This window comes from Phacochoerus africanus, chromosome 1, assembly GCF_016906955.1.
Source record: "Phacochoerus africanus isolate WHEZ1 chromosome 1, ROS_Pafr_v1, whole genome shotgun sequence".
NCBI classification, from domain to species: domain Eukaryota; kingdom Metazoa; phylum Chordata; class Mammalia; order Artiodactyla; family Suidae; genus Phacochoerus; species Phacochoerus africanus.
This window is the reverse complement of record NC_062544.1, coordinates 213,661,533-213,683,561: the sequence shown is the minus strand read 5'-3', so window position 1 is coordinate 213,683,561 and position 22,029 is coordinate 213,661,533. Positions and strand designations below refer to the sequence as shown.

At 39.5% G+C, this 22,029-nt stretch overlaps 1 protein-coding gene across 2 annotated transcripts in view; it reads left to right on the top strand.

Annotated features, from left to right (window-relative positions):
• The window catches only part of PAK2 (p21 (RAC1) activated kinase 2), a 102,607-nt gene that overhangs the window by 50,945 nt on the left and 29,633 nt on the right, over positions 1–22,029 (top strand). For both annotated transcript variants that reach the window (XM_047789531.1, XM_047789540.1), the window contains exons 2-5: positions 34–241; positions 17,780–17,880; positions 18,200–18,347; positions 20,060–20,091. In XM_047789531.1, coding sequence (XP_047645487.1) covers positions 55–241; positions 17,780–17,880; positions 18,200–18,347; positions 20,060–20,091 — 468 coding nt within the window. In that variant the 5' untranslated portion in view covers positions 34–54. The remainder of the gene's footprint in view (positions 1–33; positions 242–17,779; positions 17,881–18,199; positions 18,348–20,059; positions 20,092–22,029) is intronic.

The following is a 22,029-nucleotide window of genomic DNA, read 5'->3' as shown; positions in this document are numbered from 1 at the left end:
TATTAACTGTATGCTTTTGCCTATCTCTTTCAGGCCATATCATAATTCTGAATCATGTCTGATAACGGAGAACTGGAAGACAAGCCTCCAGCACCCCCTGTGCGAATGAGCAGTACCATTTTTAGCACTGGAGGCAAAGACCCTTTGTCAGCCAATCACAGTTTGAAACCTTTGCCCTCTGTTCCAGAGGAAAAAAAGCCCAGGAATAAAATCATCTCTATATTCTCAAGCACAGAGAAAGGTAAGTTACTATGGTTTCAAGAGTCTCAGTTACTATTTTCTATTACTGGTTTTGATATCTTTTAAATTAAAGTATATTAAGTTGGTATCTTTTATGGTGGGAACAGTAAACATACAAATGATGATGTTATGTGGGCACTATTAGAAAGGCTAGTTTATTTTAAATTGTGATAGAGAAGAATAAAACTAAAGTTGTTGCTCATCCTTCTTGGTATATCTGGTGAATTTCTGTACTCCTTCATTTTCTAAGACTTGGGCCATAGCTTATGGCTTCCCAACATTAGTGAGATTTGTGGTATTTAACAATGACTACTATTATAAGAATGGAAATACAGAGTCTGCAGTCCCCTGTCCGAAATCTATGGAGCCAACTGTGTTTTGTAATGAAGAGTTTTTCTGGAATTCCCATTGTGGCTCAGCAGAAACGAATCTGACTGGGAACCGTGAGGTTGAGGGTTCTATCCCTGGCTTCTCTCAGTGGGTTAAGGATCAGGCGTTGCCATGAGCTGTGTCTGTGGCCTGCATTGGCAGCTTTAGCTCTGATTGGATCCCCTTGCTTAGGAACCTCCATATGCTGTGGGTGTGGCCCTAAAAAGAGGGGGAATAAAAGTCTTTCTGACCTTATAGGAGTTTCCCCACTGTGGTGAACTGGGTTAAGGATCCGGCATTGTCTCTGTGGAAGTGTGGGTTCAGTACCCAGCCTTCGCCATAGGTTTAAGGATTCAGTGTTGCCACAGCTATGGCATAGGTTGCAGCTTCATGACTTTTTGAGTAGTAGTAATGCTGCCTTTTTTATCATGTATTCTCTAATACCCTCAGATTTATCTGAGTCACCACTCAGTAATGTGTCTTCCATAAACAAGAGTCTAGTCCAGGGTTTCTCAGTCTCAGTAAGATTGACATTTGGGGGCCAAATAATGCCGTGTTGCGGGGATCTGTCCTGAGCACTGTAGGATGTTAAGCACCATTTCTAGCTTTTACCCACTATATGTTAGTAGCACCTTCTACCCAGTTGTGACAACTGAAAATGTCTCCAGATATTGCCAGATGTCATTGTGGGACAAAATCACCTCCAGTTAAGGACCAGTGGTCTAGCGACACAAAGTGAGGTAAAGACTGGAAGTAGTCTCACATAAGTTGAATTCACTAAATTTGTTTTGGTGCCAAACCTAAGGAAAGAACTTCTGGTTTTCAGAGCTTTGTGGATTTTAGAAGTGGATAAGGGATTATGGACTGTAATGGGTATTAGAATTAAAGTTAGGGATTAGTTTGTTTTATTGTATTAAGCATGGCAGTATGACTCTGACAGATATAAGTGGAGGTGAAAATATAGCTCACTTATATATCTAATTTACATGGGAGAGATAAACCCAAATGGAATAAAACAGTGCTTTGTATATAATAATAAATATACATTTAATTTGAGAGTTAAAAATATATAATCAGTGAAAATTTGGATGAGGTAATATAGTCAGTATTAATTGAGAATCACATCTTAAGAGAACTTGGATATGCAGGCAGGATATACTCTTTAAACAGTTGAAAAACTTCATTGTAATGTATAGCTCTTATTTCTTTTTTTTTTGTCTTTTTGCTATTTCTTGGGCCACTCCTGCGGCATATGGAGGTTCCCAGGCTAGGGTTTTTTTTGTCTTTTTTGCTATTTCTTGGGCCGCTCCTGCGGCATATGGAGGTTCCCAGGCTAGGGTTTGAATCAGAGCTATAGCCACCAGCCTACACCAGAGCCACAGCAACGCGGAATCCGAGCCGTGTCTGCAACCTACACCACAGCTCACGGCAACGCCGGATCGTTAACCCACTGAGCAAGGGCAGGGACCGAACCTGCAACCTCATGGTTCCTAGTCGAATTCGTTAACCACTGCGCCACGACGGGAACTCCCTATAGCTCTTATTTCTAATATTCCTCTTATTTTTAGGATTTCACATGAGGTTGTCACTAAAAAGCCTCATGAAAGTTTTTGGTTTTTTGTTTTGTTTTGTTTTGTTTTTTGTCTTTTAGGGCTGCACCTGTGGCATATGGAGGTTCCCAGGCTGGAGTCCAACTGGAGCTTTAGCCACTGGCCTACACCACAGCCACGACAACACCGGATCCTTATCCCACTGAGCGAGGCCAGGGATCAAACCCAAATTCTCATGGATGCTAATTGGGTTCGCTAGCTGCTGAGACATGATGGCAACTCCATGTTTTTTAAGTTTAACTGAAGTGGTAGCATGTGTATTTGGCATGTTTGAGAATGAAAAAATGTATGTGCTTAGACTAGATTAAGTAAAAAAGATAAAGGGGGAAATGAGGAAATGAACCAAAAAGTGTATCTGGGAAGAAGATGAAAAATGTATGTGTTAAAGAGCACTAAATCCTAATCTTCCATAGTAGTAAGTCAGTGGACTTCCTACTTTAATTAGGAAAACCCAAAAATGACAGTATAAACATGATATTTATGATTGTGGAGATTAGAAAAAAAATTATGGAAGTTAGTACCAGAAGAAATTACTCTAATGGTTGAAATAACTTGTCTATGGAAAGAATACAAAATGGGGTAGGGAATGCTTAAGACAGGATAAAACATACTTAAAGACAGCCTTGGAAAGGGGAAAAGAAGAGCACGAAAGAGAAAGGGTACAGCACTTTGGGTAAATGGTAGGATTTGTGAGCAAATTGAATATACATTTACATAAATGTGAAAGAGCTTGGATGTCTCTCTGACCATATTAAGAATCTTTCAGTTCACTAGAGTTCCCATTGTGGCCCAGTGGGTTAAGAACCCAGCTAGTATCCATGGGAATATATAGGTTCAATCTCTGGCCTTACTTAGTGGGTTAAGGATCCAGTATTGCTGAAAACTGTAGCGTAGGTCGCAGATGCTGCTCAGATCCAGTGCTGGCATGGCTGTGGTGTTGGCTAGCAGCTGCAGCTCTGATTCGACCCCTAGTCTGGGAATATCCATGTGCTGTTGGTGCAGCCCTAAAAAGAAAAAAAAAGAGAAAAAGAAGAATCTTTCACTTCTTTAATTCCCATTTCTTTTCCTTTTTACCAGAAATACTTCTCAGTTGTAACTAACTGAAGTAACTAACTCTCCCCCTAACAAAGGGAGAGTGAAGGTACTGGGGTCCTAGAGATGGCTCTGATTGTCTTTAGGTTTAGCAGCTTTTGAGGTCTGTAATTAACATCCATTACTTTTTTTTTTATGATGATTTCTGAAGTCCTTTCTTTTTTATGTTTACTATATCTAAGATGTAATAACTTCCTACTGCTAATCTTTTTTTCCCATTTTTTAAAAGTTTTATTGAAGTCTAGTTGATTAGTAAGGTTGTGATAATTTCTGCTGTACAACGAAATGATTCAGTTATGCATATACACACATCCATTTTCTTTCAGATTATTTTCCCACATAGATTATCGCGGAATATTGGATAGAGTTCTCTGTGCTACATGGCAGGTCCCCACTGGCCAGTCATTCCATATACCTCAGTGTGCATAGGCCAATCCCAAACCCCCAGTCCTTCCCTCCACACCAACTGTTTGTCCCCTTTGATGATCATAAGTTTTCCAAGTCTGAGTCTGTTTCTATTCTGCAGATAAGTTCATTTGTATCCTTTTTTTAAGATTCCATATATAAGTGATATCAAACGATGTTTGTCTTTCACTGCCTAACTTTACTTAGTATGATGGTTTCTAGGTCCATCCATGTTGCTGCAAATGGCATTATTTCCTTCTTTTTATGGCTGAGTAATATTCCATTGTGTATATGTACCACATCTTTATCCACTCCTATATCAGTAGGCATTTAGGTTGCTTCCATGTCCAGATCAATTGAATCAGTCTTCAGGAGCTTACCTGGGATCAGTTTTGGTTTTGCTTTTAATTTTTTAAATCCTCAGGTGAATTTCTGATGTTCATCTAATGTTATACCATAGCTCATGGCAACACCAGATCCTTAACCCACCAAGCAAGGCCAGGAATCGAACCTGCAACCTCATGGTTCCTAGTCAGATTCATAATACTTTTTTTTTCTTCATTTTTTTTATTATTCAAATGAATTTATCACATCTGTAGTTGTATAATGATCATAACAATCTGATTTCACAGGATTTCCACCCCACAGCCCAAGCACATCTCCCCACCCCCCAAACTGTCTCCTCCAGAGACCATAAGTTTTTCAATGTCTGTGAGTCAGCATCTGTTCTGCAAAGAAGTTCCGTCTGTCCTTTTTTCAGATTCCACATGTCAGTGAAAGCATTTGATGTTGGTGTCTCATTGTATGGCTGACTTCACTTTAGCATGATCGTTTCTAGGTCCATCCATGTTGCTAAAAATGCTGGTATTTCGTTCTTTTTGATGGCTGAGTAATATTCCATTGTGTATATGTACCACCTCTTCTGGATCCACTCCTCTGTCGATGGACATTTAGGTTGTTTCCATGTCTTGGCTATTGTAAATAGTGCTGCAATGAACATTGGAGTACATGTGTCTTTGCGAGTCGTGGTTTTCTCTGGATGGATGCCCAGGAGTGAGATTGCTGGATCAAATGGTAGTTCTATATTTAGTTTTCTGAGGAATCTCCATACTGCTTTCCACAATGGTTGCACCAATTTACACTCCCACCAACAGTGTACTAGAGTTCCTTTTTCTCCACACCCTCTCCAGCACTTACTGTTTGTAGACTTTTGGATGATGGCCATTCTGGCTGTTTGTAGACTTTTGGATGATGGCCATTCAGCAACATCTTCTCAGATCCACTTCTCAGAGTATTGACAATAAAAAGAAAAATAAACAAATGGAACCTACTCAAACTTCAAAGTTTCTGCACAGCAAAGGAAACCCTAAACAACACAAAAAGACAACCCACAGAATGGGAGAAAATCTTTGCAAATGAATCGACTGACAAGGGATTAACCTCCAAAATTTATAAACAACTTCTGCAGCTCCATACCAAAAAAACAAACAACCCCATCAAAAAATGGGCGGAAGATCTAAACAGACAGTTCTCCAAAAAAGACATACAGATGGCCGAGAAACACATGAAAAGATGTTCAACGTCACTCATTATTAGAGAGATGCAAATCAAAACCACGATGAGGTACCACCTTACACCAGCCAGAATGGCCATCATAGTACTTTTGAAGGGACTTGAACCTTCAGGATTAGGAATGAGGGTCAGGAAAGTAGATGTATATGCACATTCATGTTTCTATGAATACAGAAATCTATCTGCAGTTGCATTCTCCTGCCTATATCCTGAGCTGCTGTTGCTCTTTCTAGTTTTATTCTTTTGTCTTGTTGTTGTTGCTATTTCTTGGGCTGCTCCTGCGGCATATGGAGGTTCCCAGGCTAGAGGTCGAATTGGAGCTGTAGCCACCAGCCTACTCCAGAGCCACAGCAACTCGGGATCCGAGCTTCGTCTGCAACCTACACCACAGCTCACGGCAACGCCGGATCGTTAACCCACTGAGCAAGGGCAGGGACCGAACCCTCAACCTCATGGTTCCTAGTCGGATTCGTTAACCACTGCGCCACGATGGGAACTCCTCTAGTTTTATTCTAACTGTTCTTCCTCTTTGGGTATTCCGCATAGATTTTGTTCCATAATGAATAAAGAAGTGTAGCATAAAAGGGGAGGACTACTGTCTGTGCTTCGTCTGTCATCTTGAAACAGAAGAATAAGAGGAAAACGTTATTTTTATTTAAAAAAATTAAAACAATCCTAAGATCTTTGTCATCACTAATGTAAAGGCTAGTCCAAAGATAGTAATTTGGGGAGTTCCCATCATAGCTCAGCAGAAATGAATCTGCTTAGCATCCATGAGGACTTAGGTTCGATCCCTGGCCTCGCTCAGTGGGTTAAGGATCCAGTGTTGTGGTGAACTGTGGTGTAGTTTGCAGATGCAGCTTGGATCCGGCATTGCTGTGGCTGTGGCATAGGCCGGCGGTACAGCTCCCATTCGACCTCTGGCCTGGGAACCCCCATGTGCCTCAGGTGCAGGCCGAAAAAGACAAAAAATAAATAAATAAAAATAAATATATTGATTTTATTCTATTCAAATTTATATCCCTTATTGCAGTCCGTATTAACAGGCAGCTAATACTTTCATTAAAAAAAAAAAAAAAGACTGAGTTGCTGCTGTGGCACAGCAGGATCAACAGTGTCTTTGAAATGCTGGGACGCATGTTCTGATCCCTGGCCTGGGAACTCCTTATGCCACTGGGAGGCCAAAAGGGAAAAAAAAAAAGATTCTAGAGTATCTTCAGTTATTAATTATTGGTTTTAGTTAGTATTACTGGAAATATTAAGAAAATTAGAAATTGGAGTTCTCATCATGGCGAAGAGGACACAGATCTGACTAGGAACCCTGAGGTTGTGGGTTCAATCCCTGGCCTTGCTCAGTGGGTTAAGGATCCAGCGTTGCTGTGAGCTGTGGTGTAGGTTGCAGACATGTCTCGGATCTGGTGTTGCTGTGGCTGTGGCGCAGGCCGGCAGCTACAGCTCCAATTAGACCCTTAGCCTGGGAACCCCCATATGCCGTGAGTACGGCCCTAAAAGGACAAAAAGACAGAGAGGGAGAGAGAGAGAGAAAGAAGGAAAGAAGAGAGAAAGAAAATTAGAAATTATAGGAGTTCCCATTGTGGTTCAGCAGGTTAAGAACCTGACATTATCTCTGTGAGGATGCTTTAATCTCTGGCCTCGCTCAGTGGGTTAAGATTCAGTGTTGCCGAAAGTTGTTGTGGCTTGGATCCCATGTTGCCATGGCTATGGTATAGGCCGCAGCTGCAGCTCCAATTCAACCCCTGGCCCAGGAACTTCCATATGCTACAGGTGTGGCCATAAAAAGTCAAGGGGGAAAAAAAAGAAATTATACCTTTTATAACAAGTTGACTGCATAAACTTTTCACAACCCTCTTAATTATGTCTCTTGCACTTTGTGAGTCATCAGACATTACATGTAAGTAGAGCAAATGATATCCCTGCCCTCATGGAAGTAATCAGAAACTGCATCCTATAACTTCAAACTGTGAGAAGTGATAATAGGGGTAGAGTAAGATGTTTGTCATGTCTGTGATGGCTTTCTAAAGAAACTGGTATTAGAGCTGAAGATTATAGGATGAGTAGGTGAAAATAGTAGGATTTTGATAGATGTGTTTTTTTTTTTGTCTTTTGTCCTTTTTTTTTTTTTTCAGGGCCGCACCCAAGGCATATGGAGGTTCCCAGGCTAGAGGTCTAATCAGATTTGTTGCTGCCGGCCTACCCTAGATCCAAGCCGCGTCTACAGCCTCCACTACAGCTCACAGCAACACCAGATCCTTAACCCACTGAGCCAGGCCAGGGATCGAACCTACAACCTCATGGTTCCTAGTCGGAATCGTTTCTGCTGCGCCACATCGGGAACTCCAGATTTTGATAGTTTAAAAGTGTGTTCCATGTCTAGAAAAGAGTTTCAGTGGCCCAGCCATAGGAGGAATCCTAGCACATTCACGGAGGATATGTCCATTGTGATCTGAAAGCAGAGAGCAAGAGAGAATTACACCATGATGTGTAAAGGAAACTATGACAGCAGAAGAGGCTAAATAAAGAGGTGGGCAAGGATCAGGTCATAAAGGGCCTTGTATTCCATGCTGTAGAGCTCAGATTTTATCCTGTTTCCTGGGGAACCATTACAGAATTTTAAACAGGGGAAAGACCTGGTCACATTTCTGTCTTACATAGGCAAGACTGGTAGCTGTGCAGAAAATAGTTTTTGGTGGAGATCTAAGACTGAAGTTGGAAACTAGTTAGGAGGATTTTGCAGTAGTCCAGGTGAGAAATGGGCTTAATGAGTCCAGTAGTTTTCATAATGAAAATGGCAATGAGCCATTGTCGTGGCTTATTTTTAAAAGCTATATTCAGTTACTTAGTGTTGTGTGGTGTGTATTTATAAACTAAAGCAGTTTTCACATCTAATTATTCAAGCTGTAGACACTGTCACCTCTAGTTGGTTATGAAGATGACAGACTTAGAACTGTAAGTGTCCCTTCTGGCTTAAAAATCTAATTCTGAGATTAGTAATAGTAGCCCATACTCTTGCCTATTTCCTAGAGAATACCCTTCTGTGTGGTGGGACAAGTAAACTTGTCAGCAGTTTGAAACTGTTCTGCGTCATTAGAACAAAGGGGTGATCGGAGTTCCCATCGTGGCACAGTGGTTAATGAATCCAACCAGGAACCATGAGGTTACAGGTTTGATCCCTGCCCTTGCTCAGTGGATTAAGGATCTGGCGTTGCCATGAGCTGTGGTGTAGGTCGCAGACGCGGCTTGCAGTCCCAGTTGCAGTCCCGAGTTGCTGTGGCTCTGGCGTAGGCCGGTGGCTACAGCTGTGATTAGACCCCTAGCCTGGGAACCTCCATGTGCCGCAGGAATGGCCCTAGAAAAGGCAAAAAGAGCAAAGGGGTGACACTGATGCTGTTAAAACAGAAAAGTCTTCCTTTTAAAGAAGTAGGGACATTTTTAGCCTTGGACTCTAGCTCAAGTGTAGCCTAAAAGAAGATGGCCTTAAAGGATGTAGTAGTGGCATATTTAGGATTAGGATTCTTTTAAGTACCTTTTTGTGCAGTGTATCACTCATGGTCCCCACCTCTTAGTTGAAGATTGCTACCTGCCTGCTTTTTTTGTTGTCTCATGAAGTTGAAAAATAATTCTGAGTCTTTTTTTACCCTAGTAGACTAACAAGTTGTGCTTGTTTTCTTTTTATGCTTTTTTAGGGTCGTACCCACAGCAGGTGGAAGTTCCCAGGCTAGGGGTTGAATAGGAGCTACAGGTGCCAACCTACATCACAGCCACAGCCACAGCAACACAGGATCCGAGCTGTGTCCGCTACCTACACATGCTCATGGCAATGCCAGGTCCCCAATCCACTGAGTGAGGCCAGGGATCCAAACCGGCATCTAAATGGATACTAGTCAGATTAGTTTCTGCTGTGCCACTCTCAAATTGTGCATTTTTATTAAAAGAAGTTTCTTTCCCTGGTCCATTACTTCCCATCAAGTAATCCAGTTATTGAGTGGACCTTCTGTAGATAGATGACTGTGGCTTTTTGGTGGTGGTGGTCCTTGTAGTTCTTGGATTTCAGAGTAATAAAGTAGTGATTCTGTTTACACAGCAATATTCTTCCAGCACATTGTTTGATTTGAGATATGCTTCAGTATCTTTTTGTTTTAGTACCGTTTTTAATAGCTCTTTCCTGTCCTGCTAGGACTAGTGAAATATAGGGAGTATTTATGTGTATGTGTGTTATATAAAAACAAATGAAATTAAGCAGATTTGTAGGGTATTGTGTCTCAAGTTCTGCTTAATCATTTTCTCTTCTTTAACATTTTATTCTATACTCCTTTTATATATGAAACGTTTATTAAATATCTCTAAATTTTTAAACATTCCCAAGTTGAAAAATATAGCTAGGCCTTAGGCACAATAGGAACGAGGGATTCTCTTGCAATATGTCTTGTTTTTTCCCTATTCTATGTGTATGATCATATTTCTTTCTTTTATCAGACTATTTTTTTTATTTCCCTGTGCATTAGGAAGTACAGCCCTCAATTGTTCCTGGCCTTTATTTCCTGTGTTCACTGGCTAGAGACTGATTCTAAGGGTGCCAAGTCTGACTTAGGTATTTACCCCTGGACCAAGCTAATTGGCTGGGAGTGTGTGGGGAACTGTGACGGACATGGCTTGAATTAGATCACTACCTTGGGCCAGTCATCTATAATCAGAGTCATATAAGAAAATAGCACCTTTCCCAGCTATATAGATATCAGAAGCAGGATGGTGAGAAGATTTTTAAAAAAAGAAGAAACAAATACTTTTATATAGTACATGAAATTGTATGTTTTTCTTTTCTGTCACTGGTTCAGAGTCAATGTAAAAAGTAAACTATTCATTTATAGTTGGTTAATAAAAATTTCCTCCTATATGCCAGATGCCAAGTTAGAAGTCAAAGGACAGAATAATAATAGAGAAAGTAGGGGCATGACCTCAGATTACTCACAGTCTAGTGGAATCTAAGTTGTTTTACAAGAGTTGTAATGGTAGCAAAATTTATATTATGTTTAATAGTTGCATTTCCCTGTGCTCCTTTCCACAGCCATTGTGCCCTGCATACCTACCATGGCCTATTAGGAGAATTTTCTGGTTAAACATAGCAGCAAATTGACCACATGCCTCTATTTACTCTCCCCAGACCCAACAAAAATGATAATTTAAAAAAAAAATGTTTGTTTGTTTGTTTTTTCTATTGCAAGGGCAAAGAGAATGGGAGAGGAGACAGTAATATACAAATGATTTCAATATGTATTTGGAAGATTGAAGTGGTGGAGAAGTGGTAACTGACTAAGCAGAACAGAGAAGACATCCTAAGCATTTGCGGAGAGGAATGTTTATGAGAAACGAACCATCTTCCCTTGTAAAAAATCTCAGAGACTCAGGATTTAGAGACACACAGTGGGGGGTGGGGTGGGGGGATTGTGTGTAATACTAAGCTAAAAGTGGGGGAGGGGAATTGATTGAAAGTCTATGTAGGATGAGTTGGAGGCCCTTGGGGGGCACCTCTTTTATCCCATAGCCATGTAAATATAACTTCTGTTCTTGTGGAGGACACAAGAACAAAATGATATTTGCATTTATTTGGAGGAGAATTAAATCTGAGAGGGTCCTTATTCATGTGAGAGGAGTCAGAAAGCTATAGTATCAGAATAAAAAAAGCAGATTCTAGAAAGTTAACATACTGAACTCCTTTCTTCTGCTGTGCTTTTAGAGAACTTTTATCTTGAGTCAAAGCCCTCAGAAAAGAGACTGAAAGATTTTTCTTTGAATAAACAGAATGTCTTGGGGAAAAAATGTTTTGGATACCCCATACCCTATCCCCATCTTTAATGAAAAAGCTGACTTATCTCCTAGTTAACTTAATACTTTTCTGTGTGAGTAGACAGCAAAGGATCACCAGACATTTGAGGAAAAAACCCTTAAGGTAAGAGTGCAAAACAACAGGGGATAAAGAAAGTAATGTAGAAGAAACAAGGAGGGAAGAAAAACCTAATCTCTATACACATATAAACAGTATAATCTTCAGAGAGAAGATAAAGTATACCCATGAAGTAACAAAAGTATTCTCAGGAAAATGATCAATAAGAGAACAATGAAAAATAATTCTTGGACTATCAGTAGTTAAGATTACCAACGCAAAAGATGTCAATAGGCAGAGAATTGGAAGATAGTCAAGAAAAATTTCCCAGATGGCTAAAAATACAAAGATGAAGTATATGAGAGAAAGATAACGGTTATAAGATCAGACCAGGCGGGATGGAATAATGACGAAGAAAATAATCAAAGAGTAGGAAAAAATTCATAGATCTGAAGAATATGATTTCCAGGTGGAAGGGTTGTCACTGAGTATTCAACACAATGAATGAATGAAGACCATATCATATCACAACATTCTGAAATTTCATTATACCACAGATAAAACAACAAGACCTGTTATTCTTCTGCTCAAGGTGGAGTAACAAGGATTTACCTCCCTACAAGGAAAAAAAATTAAAAAATTAAAAAAACACTGGGGGAAAATACACAAAACAACAGTTTTCAAGACATTGAACATCAAACAGTAAAGGAAAGTGATGCCTAAGAGATGGGAAACAAATGAGGTGTATCCTACAATTGATTTAACTTATTGCCTGAGAGTTTATAGCATAGGGAGAGACAATTAAATGGTCTCCTAAAGTTGAAAAACAGAGCTGAGAATTGGGGAAACCAAGGCTGCAAGTTAGGAATCAGTACCAGAGAGAAAAGAGCTGAACAGAAAGAGAGAAAATACTGAGTCCTCAGTAGCACATACATGTGAGGAAGCTACCCAAAGCTGGAGAAAAAAAAACTACTGGAAATTATTAGAAGAAACAGCCCTTAAGCTCACACAGTGCCCAGAATATTTCCTGTTCCCATCATTCAGAGTACAAAATATTGGATGGAGGTCTTGCCTCAGTAGTGGGACAGAATTAGCCCTAGGTTAAATGCTGCTCCAGTCTTGCCTAACAAAAGTTTAAAAATAATACCTAAAGGGATCACTTGTTTTCTAAGTGTATTTCTCTCCTTTATGAATAGACAGCTTAGAAGCATTTATCTATGTCCCAGAACAAAGTTCACAGATATTTTTAGGAATACAAAGTAGTAAAGTATGCTAACAATGAAAAGAAACCTGGACTGGCTATGTTAATATCAAAGTAGATTTTAGACAAGAAATACTCCTCTCTGGAGTTGCCTTTGTTGCTTAGCAGTTAATGAACCGATTAGGATCCATGAGGATACAAGTTTGATCCCTGGCCTTACTCAGTGGATTGAGGATCCGTCATTGCCATGAGCTGTGGTGTAGGTCGCAGATGTGGCTCGGATCCAGCTACAGCTCCAATTCAACCCCTAGCCTGGGAACCTCCATATGCCTCATGTGCAGCCCTAAAAAAAAAAAAAAAATATATATATATATATATATATATATATATATGTATAAATTTTCTGGAGTTCCCTTGTAGCTCAATGGTAATGAACCTGACTAGTATCCAAGAAGATGTGGGTTCAATCCCTGGCCTCACTCAGTGGATCAAGGATCCAGTGTTGCTGCAGGCTGTGGTATAGGTCGGGGATGTGGCTATGGCTGCAGCTCCAATTTAACCCCTAGCCTGGGAATTTCCATATGCTACAGGATAACCCCTTCCCCCCCCCCCCCCCCCCCCCCCCCCCCGCCGCGCCAAAGAAAGACATACTCCTCTGGAGTTCCCGTCATGGCTCAGTGGTTAACGAATCCAACTAGGAACCATGAGGTTGTGGATTTGATCCCTGACCTTGCTCAGTGGGTGAAGGATCCGGTGTTGCCATAGCTGTGGAGTAGGTTGCAGACGAAGCTCGGATCCTGAGTTGCTGTGGCTCTGGTATAGACCAGTGGCTACAGCTCCAATTCGACCCCTAGCCTGGGAACCTCCATATGCCATGGGAGTGGCCCTAGAAAAGGCAAAAAAAGACAAAAAAAAAGACATACTCTTCTGAATAGTTAAGGTATAAGAAGTAAAATATTTTATAATTATCATAAGGTCTAGTCATCAATATGGTATAACAAAACTAAACATTTATGCACTAAGTAGCAGAGCTTCAAAATTCACAAAGCAAAAACAATTACAGGAAGAAATAGACAAATATAGTTGCAGATTCTAGTACACTGCAATAATTGGTAGAACAAGTAGACAGAAAATTTCTAAAACTATCAATAAATTCAGGAAGACTCAACTCACAAAGTATATTCTGTGACCACAATATAATTAAGTTAGAAATTAGTAACAGATCTCTGGAAATAATTTGGAAAGTAAATAAAAACACTTCCCAATAGGAGTTCTCTTTTGGCACAGTGGGTCCAGTGTTGTCACTGTAGTGACTTAGGTTGCTGCTGTGGCAAGGGTTTGATCCCTGATCTAGGAACTTCTGCATGCTGTGGATACGCCCCCCCCCCAAAAAAAAAACCGCCTTCCCAATAATTGAAGTAAGAAATATATTAAACTAGATGAAAATTAAAATTCAAATATCTGTATGATGTTGCTAAAGCAGTACTTAGAAGAAATTTATAGTATTAAACGTCTGTATTAGAAAAGAAAGATTTCACAAAGGAAACCAAAAAGAAAACAAAAAGACAACTTACAGAATGGGAGAAGATAGTTTCAAATGATGCAACTGCCAAGGTCTTAATCTCTAGAATATGCAAGCAACTTATACAACTCAGCAGCAAAAAAGCCAACAACCCAATTGAAAAATGGGCAAAAGACCTCAATAGACATTTCTCCAGGGAAGATGTACAGATGGCCAACAAGCACATGAAAAAATGCTCAACATCCCTGATTATTAGAGAAATGCAAATCAAAACTACTATGAGGTACCACCTCACACCAGTCAGAATGGCCATCATTATTAAATCCACAAATAACAAATGCTGGTGGGGGTGTGGAGAAAAGAGACCCCTCCTGCACTGTTGGTGGCAGTGTAAGCTGGTACAACCACTATGGAGAACAGTATGGAGGTGCCTTAAAAAACTATACATAGAACTTCCATATGACCCTGCAATCCCCCTCTTGGGTGTATATCTGGACAAAACTCTCCTTAAAAGAGACACATGCACCCGCATGTTCATTGCAGCACTATTCACAATAGCCAAGACATGGAAGCAATCCAAATGTCCATCGACAGACAATTGGATTAGGAAGATGTGCTATATATACACAATGGAATACTACCCAGCCATAAAAAAGAATGACATAATGCCATTTGCAGCAACATGCATGGAACTAGAGACTCTCATACTTAGTGAAGTAAGTCAGAAAGAGAAAGACAAATACCATATGATATCACTTATATCTGGTATCTAATATAAGGCACAAATGAACCTTTCCACAGAAAAGAAAATCATGGACTTGGAGAATAGACTTGTGGTTGCCGAGGGGGAGGGAGTGGGGTGGATTGGGAGCTTGGGGTTAATAGATCCAAACTATTGCCTTTGGAATGGATTAGCAATGAGATCCTGCTGTGTAGCCCTGGGAACTATGTCTAGTCACTTATGGTGGAGCATGACAATGTGTGAAAATGGAATGTGTACATGTATGTGTAACTGGGTCACCATGCTGTACAGTAGGAAAAAAAAATTGTATTGGGGAAATAACAATTAAAAAAAAAAACTAAGAAAAACAAGGGACTATTGAGAAAAAAAATAAAAATAATAAAAAACAGCAAACATTCCAAAGACTGACAACAAAATATTACTAAAGATGTGGAGCAACCAGAACCCTCATATATTGCTCATGGGGATATAAAAAAAAGAAAAGATAAAAAAAATTTCAAATCAGTGATTTCAGCTGTCATTTTAATCAACTCAAAGGGAAGAGCAGATGAGATCCGAAGTAAGTACATGAAGATAAATAATAAAAATCAAAGTAGAAATCAATGGAGGAGTTACCGTCGTGACGCAGTGGTTAACGAATCCAACTAGGAACCATGAGGTTGGGGCTTTGATCCCTGCCCTTGCTTAGTGGGTTAATGATCCGGCGTTGCGTGAGCTGTGGTGTAGGTTGCAGATGCGGCTCAGATCCTGCGTTGCTGTGGCTCTGGCATAGGCTGGCGGCTACAGCTCCGATTGGACCCCTAGTCTGGGAACCTCCATATACCATGGGAGCGGCCCAAGAAATAGCAAAAAGACAAAAAAAAAAAAAGAAAGAAAAGAAAGAAATCAATGGAATTTTTAAAAAATACAGAAAAATTAATGAAACCAAAAAACTAACTTGTTGAGTATATCAATAAAATAAACTTTTATCAAGCTTGGTGGGGTAGTGGGGAGGCAGAGAAGAAGACACAAATTTCCAATATTGAGAGTGACAGAGATGGCATCTCTTTAGATTTTACAGTTATTTAAAGATAAGGTAATATTATGAACAAATATTATACAACTAAATTCAATACATTAGATAAAGTGGGAAATTTTCTTGAAAGACACAGGTTTTCAAAGCTCACTCAAGGAAAAAATAGGTAAAATCCTGACAATCCTATGTTTCTTAGGAAAATTTTGTTTATAGTGACTAGCCTTCCCACAAAGAAAATTATCAGACTCAGATGGCTCCATGGTAAATTTTAGCAAACATTTGAGGAAGAGCTATTACTAGTTCTACACAAACTTCTAGAATAATGAAATTTAAAAATTGTACCATTTGCAATGGCACGAGGCTTTTTGAAATACTCTGGCAGAAATCCGACAAAAGCAGGAACATCTGTACAGTGATAACTATAAAACATTGCTGAGAGGAGTTCCCTGGTGGCTCAATGGGTTGGTGATATGGCATCGTCACTGCTGTGGCTCTGGTTACAGCTATAGTGCAGGGTCTATCCCTGGCCTGAGAACTTCCACATGTCAGAGTCACAGCCAAAATAAAAAAATAATAAAAGAACATTGCTGAGAAAAATTTAAAAAGACCTAAATAAATGGAGAGTCACTGTTTTCATAGATTAGAAGATTCAATATTGTTATTAAATCAGTTCTCCCAACAATGATTTATTGACTCAATGCCGTCTCAGTCAGAATCCTAGCAGGTTTTTTGTAGAATCAAGTTCATTCTAAAATTCATGTGAAAATGCAAAAAACCTAGGATAGAGCCAATTTTTTAGAAAAGAAATGATTACAAGGTTTATACTATGTAGTTTCAATGCTTATTGTAAAGCTACAGTAATCCAGATAGTCCGATACTATTGGCATAAGATAAAGAGATTATCCCAACAGAGTTGAACATACAGAAATAGCGCCATGCATATATATAGTCAGTTGATTTTCAGTAGTGGTTCAAAATGAAAATCAGAGTGGCATCGGCCTTCTAAACGGCAACACTGGAAATTAGAAGAAATTCAGAGGGGAGGGGGGGATATTTTCAACCTAAACACATATAGATAGTCAAGAAATATCAGTTAAAGAGGTATGCCAAGAAGAGAAAAACATAAGATACAGAAAATAGATGCTAGCATGAGTGAAGGAATGTCCTAGAACTAGTAGCTGTGCCAGAAGCCTAGGCATAAACTGCTGCATATTAGAGCAAAAGGTTCTGAGAGCATGGTAGCTTGGGAATGAGGGGGATTGATGTGTTTGAATTTAGAGAGAATATTATTAATAGGTATGTGGCAGAAATGTTGCAAAAATAACTGATGGAACCACAGAAAAACTGGGAAATCCTAAAGTATAGCAGTTACTAACTTCAATAAAAAGGGAGAGTTAGAAGTTCCCATCGTGGCTCAGCGGTAGTGAACCCAACTAGTATCCATGAGGACACAGGTTCAGTCCCTGGCCTCACTCAGTGGATTAAGGATCCAGCATTGCTGTGAAGTATGGTATATGTCGCAGTCTTGGCTTGGATCCCGAGTTGCTGTGGCTGTGGCGTAGGCCGGCAGCTAGAGCTCTGATTTGACTCCTAGCCTGGGAACTATCATATGCTGCAAGTGCAGCCTAAAAAGCAAAGAAAAAAAAAAAGGAAGAGTAGAGTTCGGTAAGAAAGGTGAAATGGCCCTTGTATATAGTATATATTTTCCACAGTCATAGTAATGTAAATTGTTCTTTCTAGATGTGGATAGCTCACTTGAAATAGGACTTGATAAACTTTATTTTCCAAATGAGTCATTTTCTGAGGGCTCTTCATTGATGAGAGAACCAGTATTCTAAGTGGCCTTCTCTCCTGTTCTGAGGCTTTTATTCAGGCCTGGTGCTGGGTTAGTCTATGCGTCTCTTTAATCAAGACACTCGTTGACCCCACCCCCACTTGATAGAATAAGTTTCAGTACTTGATTTGTCAGTTTCCTTAAGAGCCAGTGTTTTTAGGGAAAATCTCTTCTTTAGAATAATTTTGTTCCTAATCTGTTTTAGGGAAAATGTGAACAGGATTATGTGTACCTTTATTAATCTTATTTAAGTAAGCTGTTTTTTTAATGCCCTCTAGGAAGTAAGAAGAAAGAGAAGGAAAGGCCAGAAATTTCTCCTCCGTCTGATTTTGAGCACACCATCCATGTTGGTTTTGATGCTGTCACTGGAGAATTCACTGTAAGTGTACCTAGTAGGGACTCATTTATCAAGCAGTACTCAAACTTTCCTTTCAGTATTAAGCTTGAAGTTAACTTTTCTGTCTATATGTAAACCGTGAATTCTTAGTGTTTTTCTTTTCTTATAAAAGTGTTTGTATTATCTTTTTCCTAGGGAGCTGAGCTTAATGATTATAATTATGCAAAATAGATTCAGAAAACCAGGCCTTTTAGAATTTAGCCAGAGCACAATTGTGTAGATTGATTTGTCACTTAACCTCTGGAAATTGATCTTATTAGAGCCATTCAAAACAACTAATTTCTGAATCCCTCTTTCTTAGGGCATGCCAGAACAGTGGGCTCGATTATTACAGACCTCCAATATCACCAAACTAGAGCAAAAGAAGAATCCTCAGGCTGTGCTGGATGTCTTAAAGTTCTATGACTCCAACACAGTAAAGCAGAAATACCTGAGCTTTACTCCTCCTGGTAAGACATCAGACCGTGGTAAAAGGCTGGCTTAAATGGGATCACAGAGTTGGGGAGCACTTGTAGATAAAAAGATTGCTTCTGGAAAAATTAAAAGCTAAGCTGCGGTGGTTGCCTCAGCTTTTTCCCCTGCGTAGATCTGTCTTTTGTAAACTGATGTGGGCAGCTCTTAGGCATAATTTGGAATCTGGGGATTATATCAATCTCCTGGTTTTGCCAAAAGTGGGTGTTTGGTCTTTTGTTGTCTCTTCACTGTTTTTGAATGAGTTCCAGCAATAAAATGGAAAGAGGCTGATTTATAGGCATGTTCATACTAGGAATATCTTTATTGTTAGTGGGGCAGGAGAAGGGTTGCTATACTATATATAAGCATATAGACTTTGAAATAAAAAATGTTTGTCTACTCAGAAGTTGAAACTTGAGTTCCCTTTGTGGCTAGGTGGTTAACGAGCCCTACTAGGATCTATGGGGTTTCAGATTCGATCCCTGGCCCCGCTTAGTGGGTTGAGGATCTGGTGTTGCCGTGGGCTGTGGTGTAGGTTGAGACACAGCTCAGACACAGCATTGTTGTGGCTGTTGCATGGGTCGGTGGCTATGGCTCCAGTTTGACCCCTGGCCTAGGAACTTCCATGTGTGTTGGTACAGCCCTAAAAAGCAAAAAAAAAAAAAAAGTTGAAACTCATCAAATATATAAACATAAAGTAAGCATTAGAACTAAAAGAATTTCAAACCAGAAATAGAATATCACCAGATTAAGAATTAGTTTATTTGTTCAAATAAGGATTAGAAGAAAGTCCATCCATTACAGTTGATTGCTGTATCTCTTGAATTTCTTGGTATTTAGGCTCTTCCTCCCTCACACTAGCTCTCCCTCCCTCTTTTCCACAATTTATTTGTTAAAGAAAAACAGAATCATCAGTCCTGTTTCCCTCGATGTAGATTTTGCTAATTACATTCCAGTGTCACTTAATATATTTCTCTGTCCTTTCAAGTCATAAATAGTTTAAAAAACAGTATGATTGAGCTAAAATCATACATGTAGTTTTAATTAACTATACTTATTTGATTACATCCTTACAGAAATAAGGGCTTTGTTGAAGGAAGAAATAGAGACCACTTGGCAAATGATTTTGACCTTTTTACTTAGTATAAGCAAAAGGTCAGATTTGTCCCTAGAACTTTTGTGTCAATCTGTGTGAGTGAATAATCTCTTTACAGTTTTTGAACAGAAAATGGTATATTAATACATATATATGAATCTCTATGTGTGTGTGTCTGGGCATTTTAAAAAGTAAAGCATTAAACAATTTTCCTTTGCACATTTAGGATTGTCTAAGTGGTTGGTTGCTTTAAGTTCCTCAGTAGGCAATTTGCTGGAGTAAATATTGCTATAAATAAACTTATGTTTTATTTTAATAACTACAGATTGAGAGGTGTAAGCTTTTTTAAATTAAGGTGTAATTTCATACTATAAAATTCACCCACTTGAAGTACACAGTTCAGTGTTTTTAGCAAATTTACAGAGTTCTGTTAAATTTGAGTTCTATAAACTTATATAAATTAATGTTTGAATACTGATAATATTTTTCTTGACTTAATTCAACTTGAAATCAGTCTAAGAATATTTTACTTGCTCTGCTTTATCTTTTATTGTAGAGAAGTTGTTTTATTTTTTGAATTGAACTTAGCATTATTTTCTGTTTTGTATTCAGAGAAAGATGGCTTCCCTTCTGGAACACCAGCAGTAAGTTAATATGTTATTTCTTATAGCTCCTGTTCTAATTTCAGTTATCCTCACCAAAAAACTCAGTTTTATTTTACTTTCTAAAATAAATTACATCCATCAGGAATAACTACTTAGGAATTCCCTTGGTGGTGCAGCGGAAACAAATTGAACTAGTATCCATGAGGGTATAGGTTCAATCCCTGGCTTCACTCAGGGTTAAGGAACTGGCATTGCCATGAGCTCAGGTGTAGGTCACAGACTCTGCTCAGATCTAGCATTGCTGAGGCTGTGGCATAGGCCAGCAGCTACAGCTCAAATTCAGCGCCTAGCCTGGGAAATTCCATATGTCATGGGTGTGGCCCTAAAAAGCAAAAAGAAAAGAAATAATTACTTAATTATGTATTTTTTTGCTACCCACTTGGTAAGTTGAAGAAGCCATGTTAAGCAAATAGAATTTCCTTAGATGATGCTTAAAGTAATTAAAACTTGGTATCTTTAGAGTAGTTTAGCTACTTTTGATAACGTTTCTATATATAAACATGAATACAAAGAACTTGCCAACAGGAGTACCTTTTGTGGCTCAGTGGAAATGAATCTGACTAGTATCCATGAGGACAAAGGTTTGATCCCTGGTCTCACTCAGTGGGTTAAGGATCTAGCATTGCCATGAGCTGTGGTATAGGTCACAGATGCAGGTCAGATCCCACTTGGCTATGGCTGTGGCTGTGGCTGGCACTGATTCGACCCCTAGCCTGGGAACCTCCATATGCCGTGGGTGCGGCCTAAAAAGAAAAAAAAAGAACTTGCCAACATTCTCCTGTAGCATCATCCTACTGAATATAGACTATGGAAATATACTGAACAATGGAAGCCTGTTAAAATCTTCAGAGTTGTCTGAAATTTTAAGTTATCATGTAAGCACAAATACTTCCTGCAAACAGTTGTTTTATTTTCCATTCCTTAATTTGGAGGAAACAATCTCCTGGAGTTATTTGACTGCATATAATATCACGTAAAATACCTACCTAGTGCACACCTGTCATATAATAAACTCTGTATAAAGGATGATGCCTTGGAGTTCCTGCTCTTGTGCAGTGGGTTAAGGATCTGGTGTTGCCACAGCTGTGGGGGGCAGCCAAAAAACTTAAAAAAGGATAATGCCTTCCTCTTTTCCTTCATTAGCCACAACTTTGTTGGTGAATCTGGCTGGTTTTTGTTTTGGCTGCACTTGTGGCATGTGGAAGTTCATGAGCCAGGAGTTGAACCTGCTCTGCAGAAGTGACAATGCTGGGTCCTTAACCATTAGGCCACCAGGGAACTCTAGTCTGGCTGTTTTAAATAACTGAGAATGACTCTCTAACTTATACAGAGCCCAGAAGATTTTTGGTTTTGGACTTAAAAAATGAAGTGATTGTTTATTTTTGAACTAGTTAAAAGGCATGAATTCTCTCTTAATAATACTGGTATTAGGGAGTTTCTGTCGTGGCTCAGTGGCAACGAACCCAACTAATATCCATGAGGACGCAGGTTTGATCCGTGGCCTCACTCAGTGCGTTAAGGATCTGGTGTTGCCATGAACTGTGGTGTAAGTCACAGATGCTGTGGTACAGCATCTACATAGATCCTACATAGCTGTGGTATAGACTGGCAGCTACAGCTCCAATTCAGCCCCCAGCCTGAGAACTTCCATATACCTCATGTATGGCCTCAGAAAACAAAACAAAACAAAAAAAAAACCTGTAATTGGGAAGTTCCCATTGTGGAGTATCAGAAATGAATCCGACTAGTATCCATGAGGATGTGGGTTCTATCCCTGACCTTGCTCAATGGATCAGGGATCAGGTATTGCCGTGAGCTGTGGTGAAGGTCACAGATGAGGCTCGGATCCTGGATCCCACGTTGCTATGACTGTGGTGTCGGCTGTTAGCTGTAGCTCCAATTCGATGCCTAGCCTGG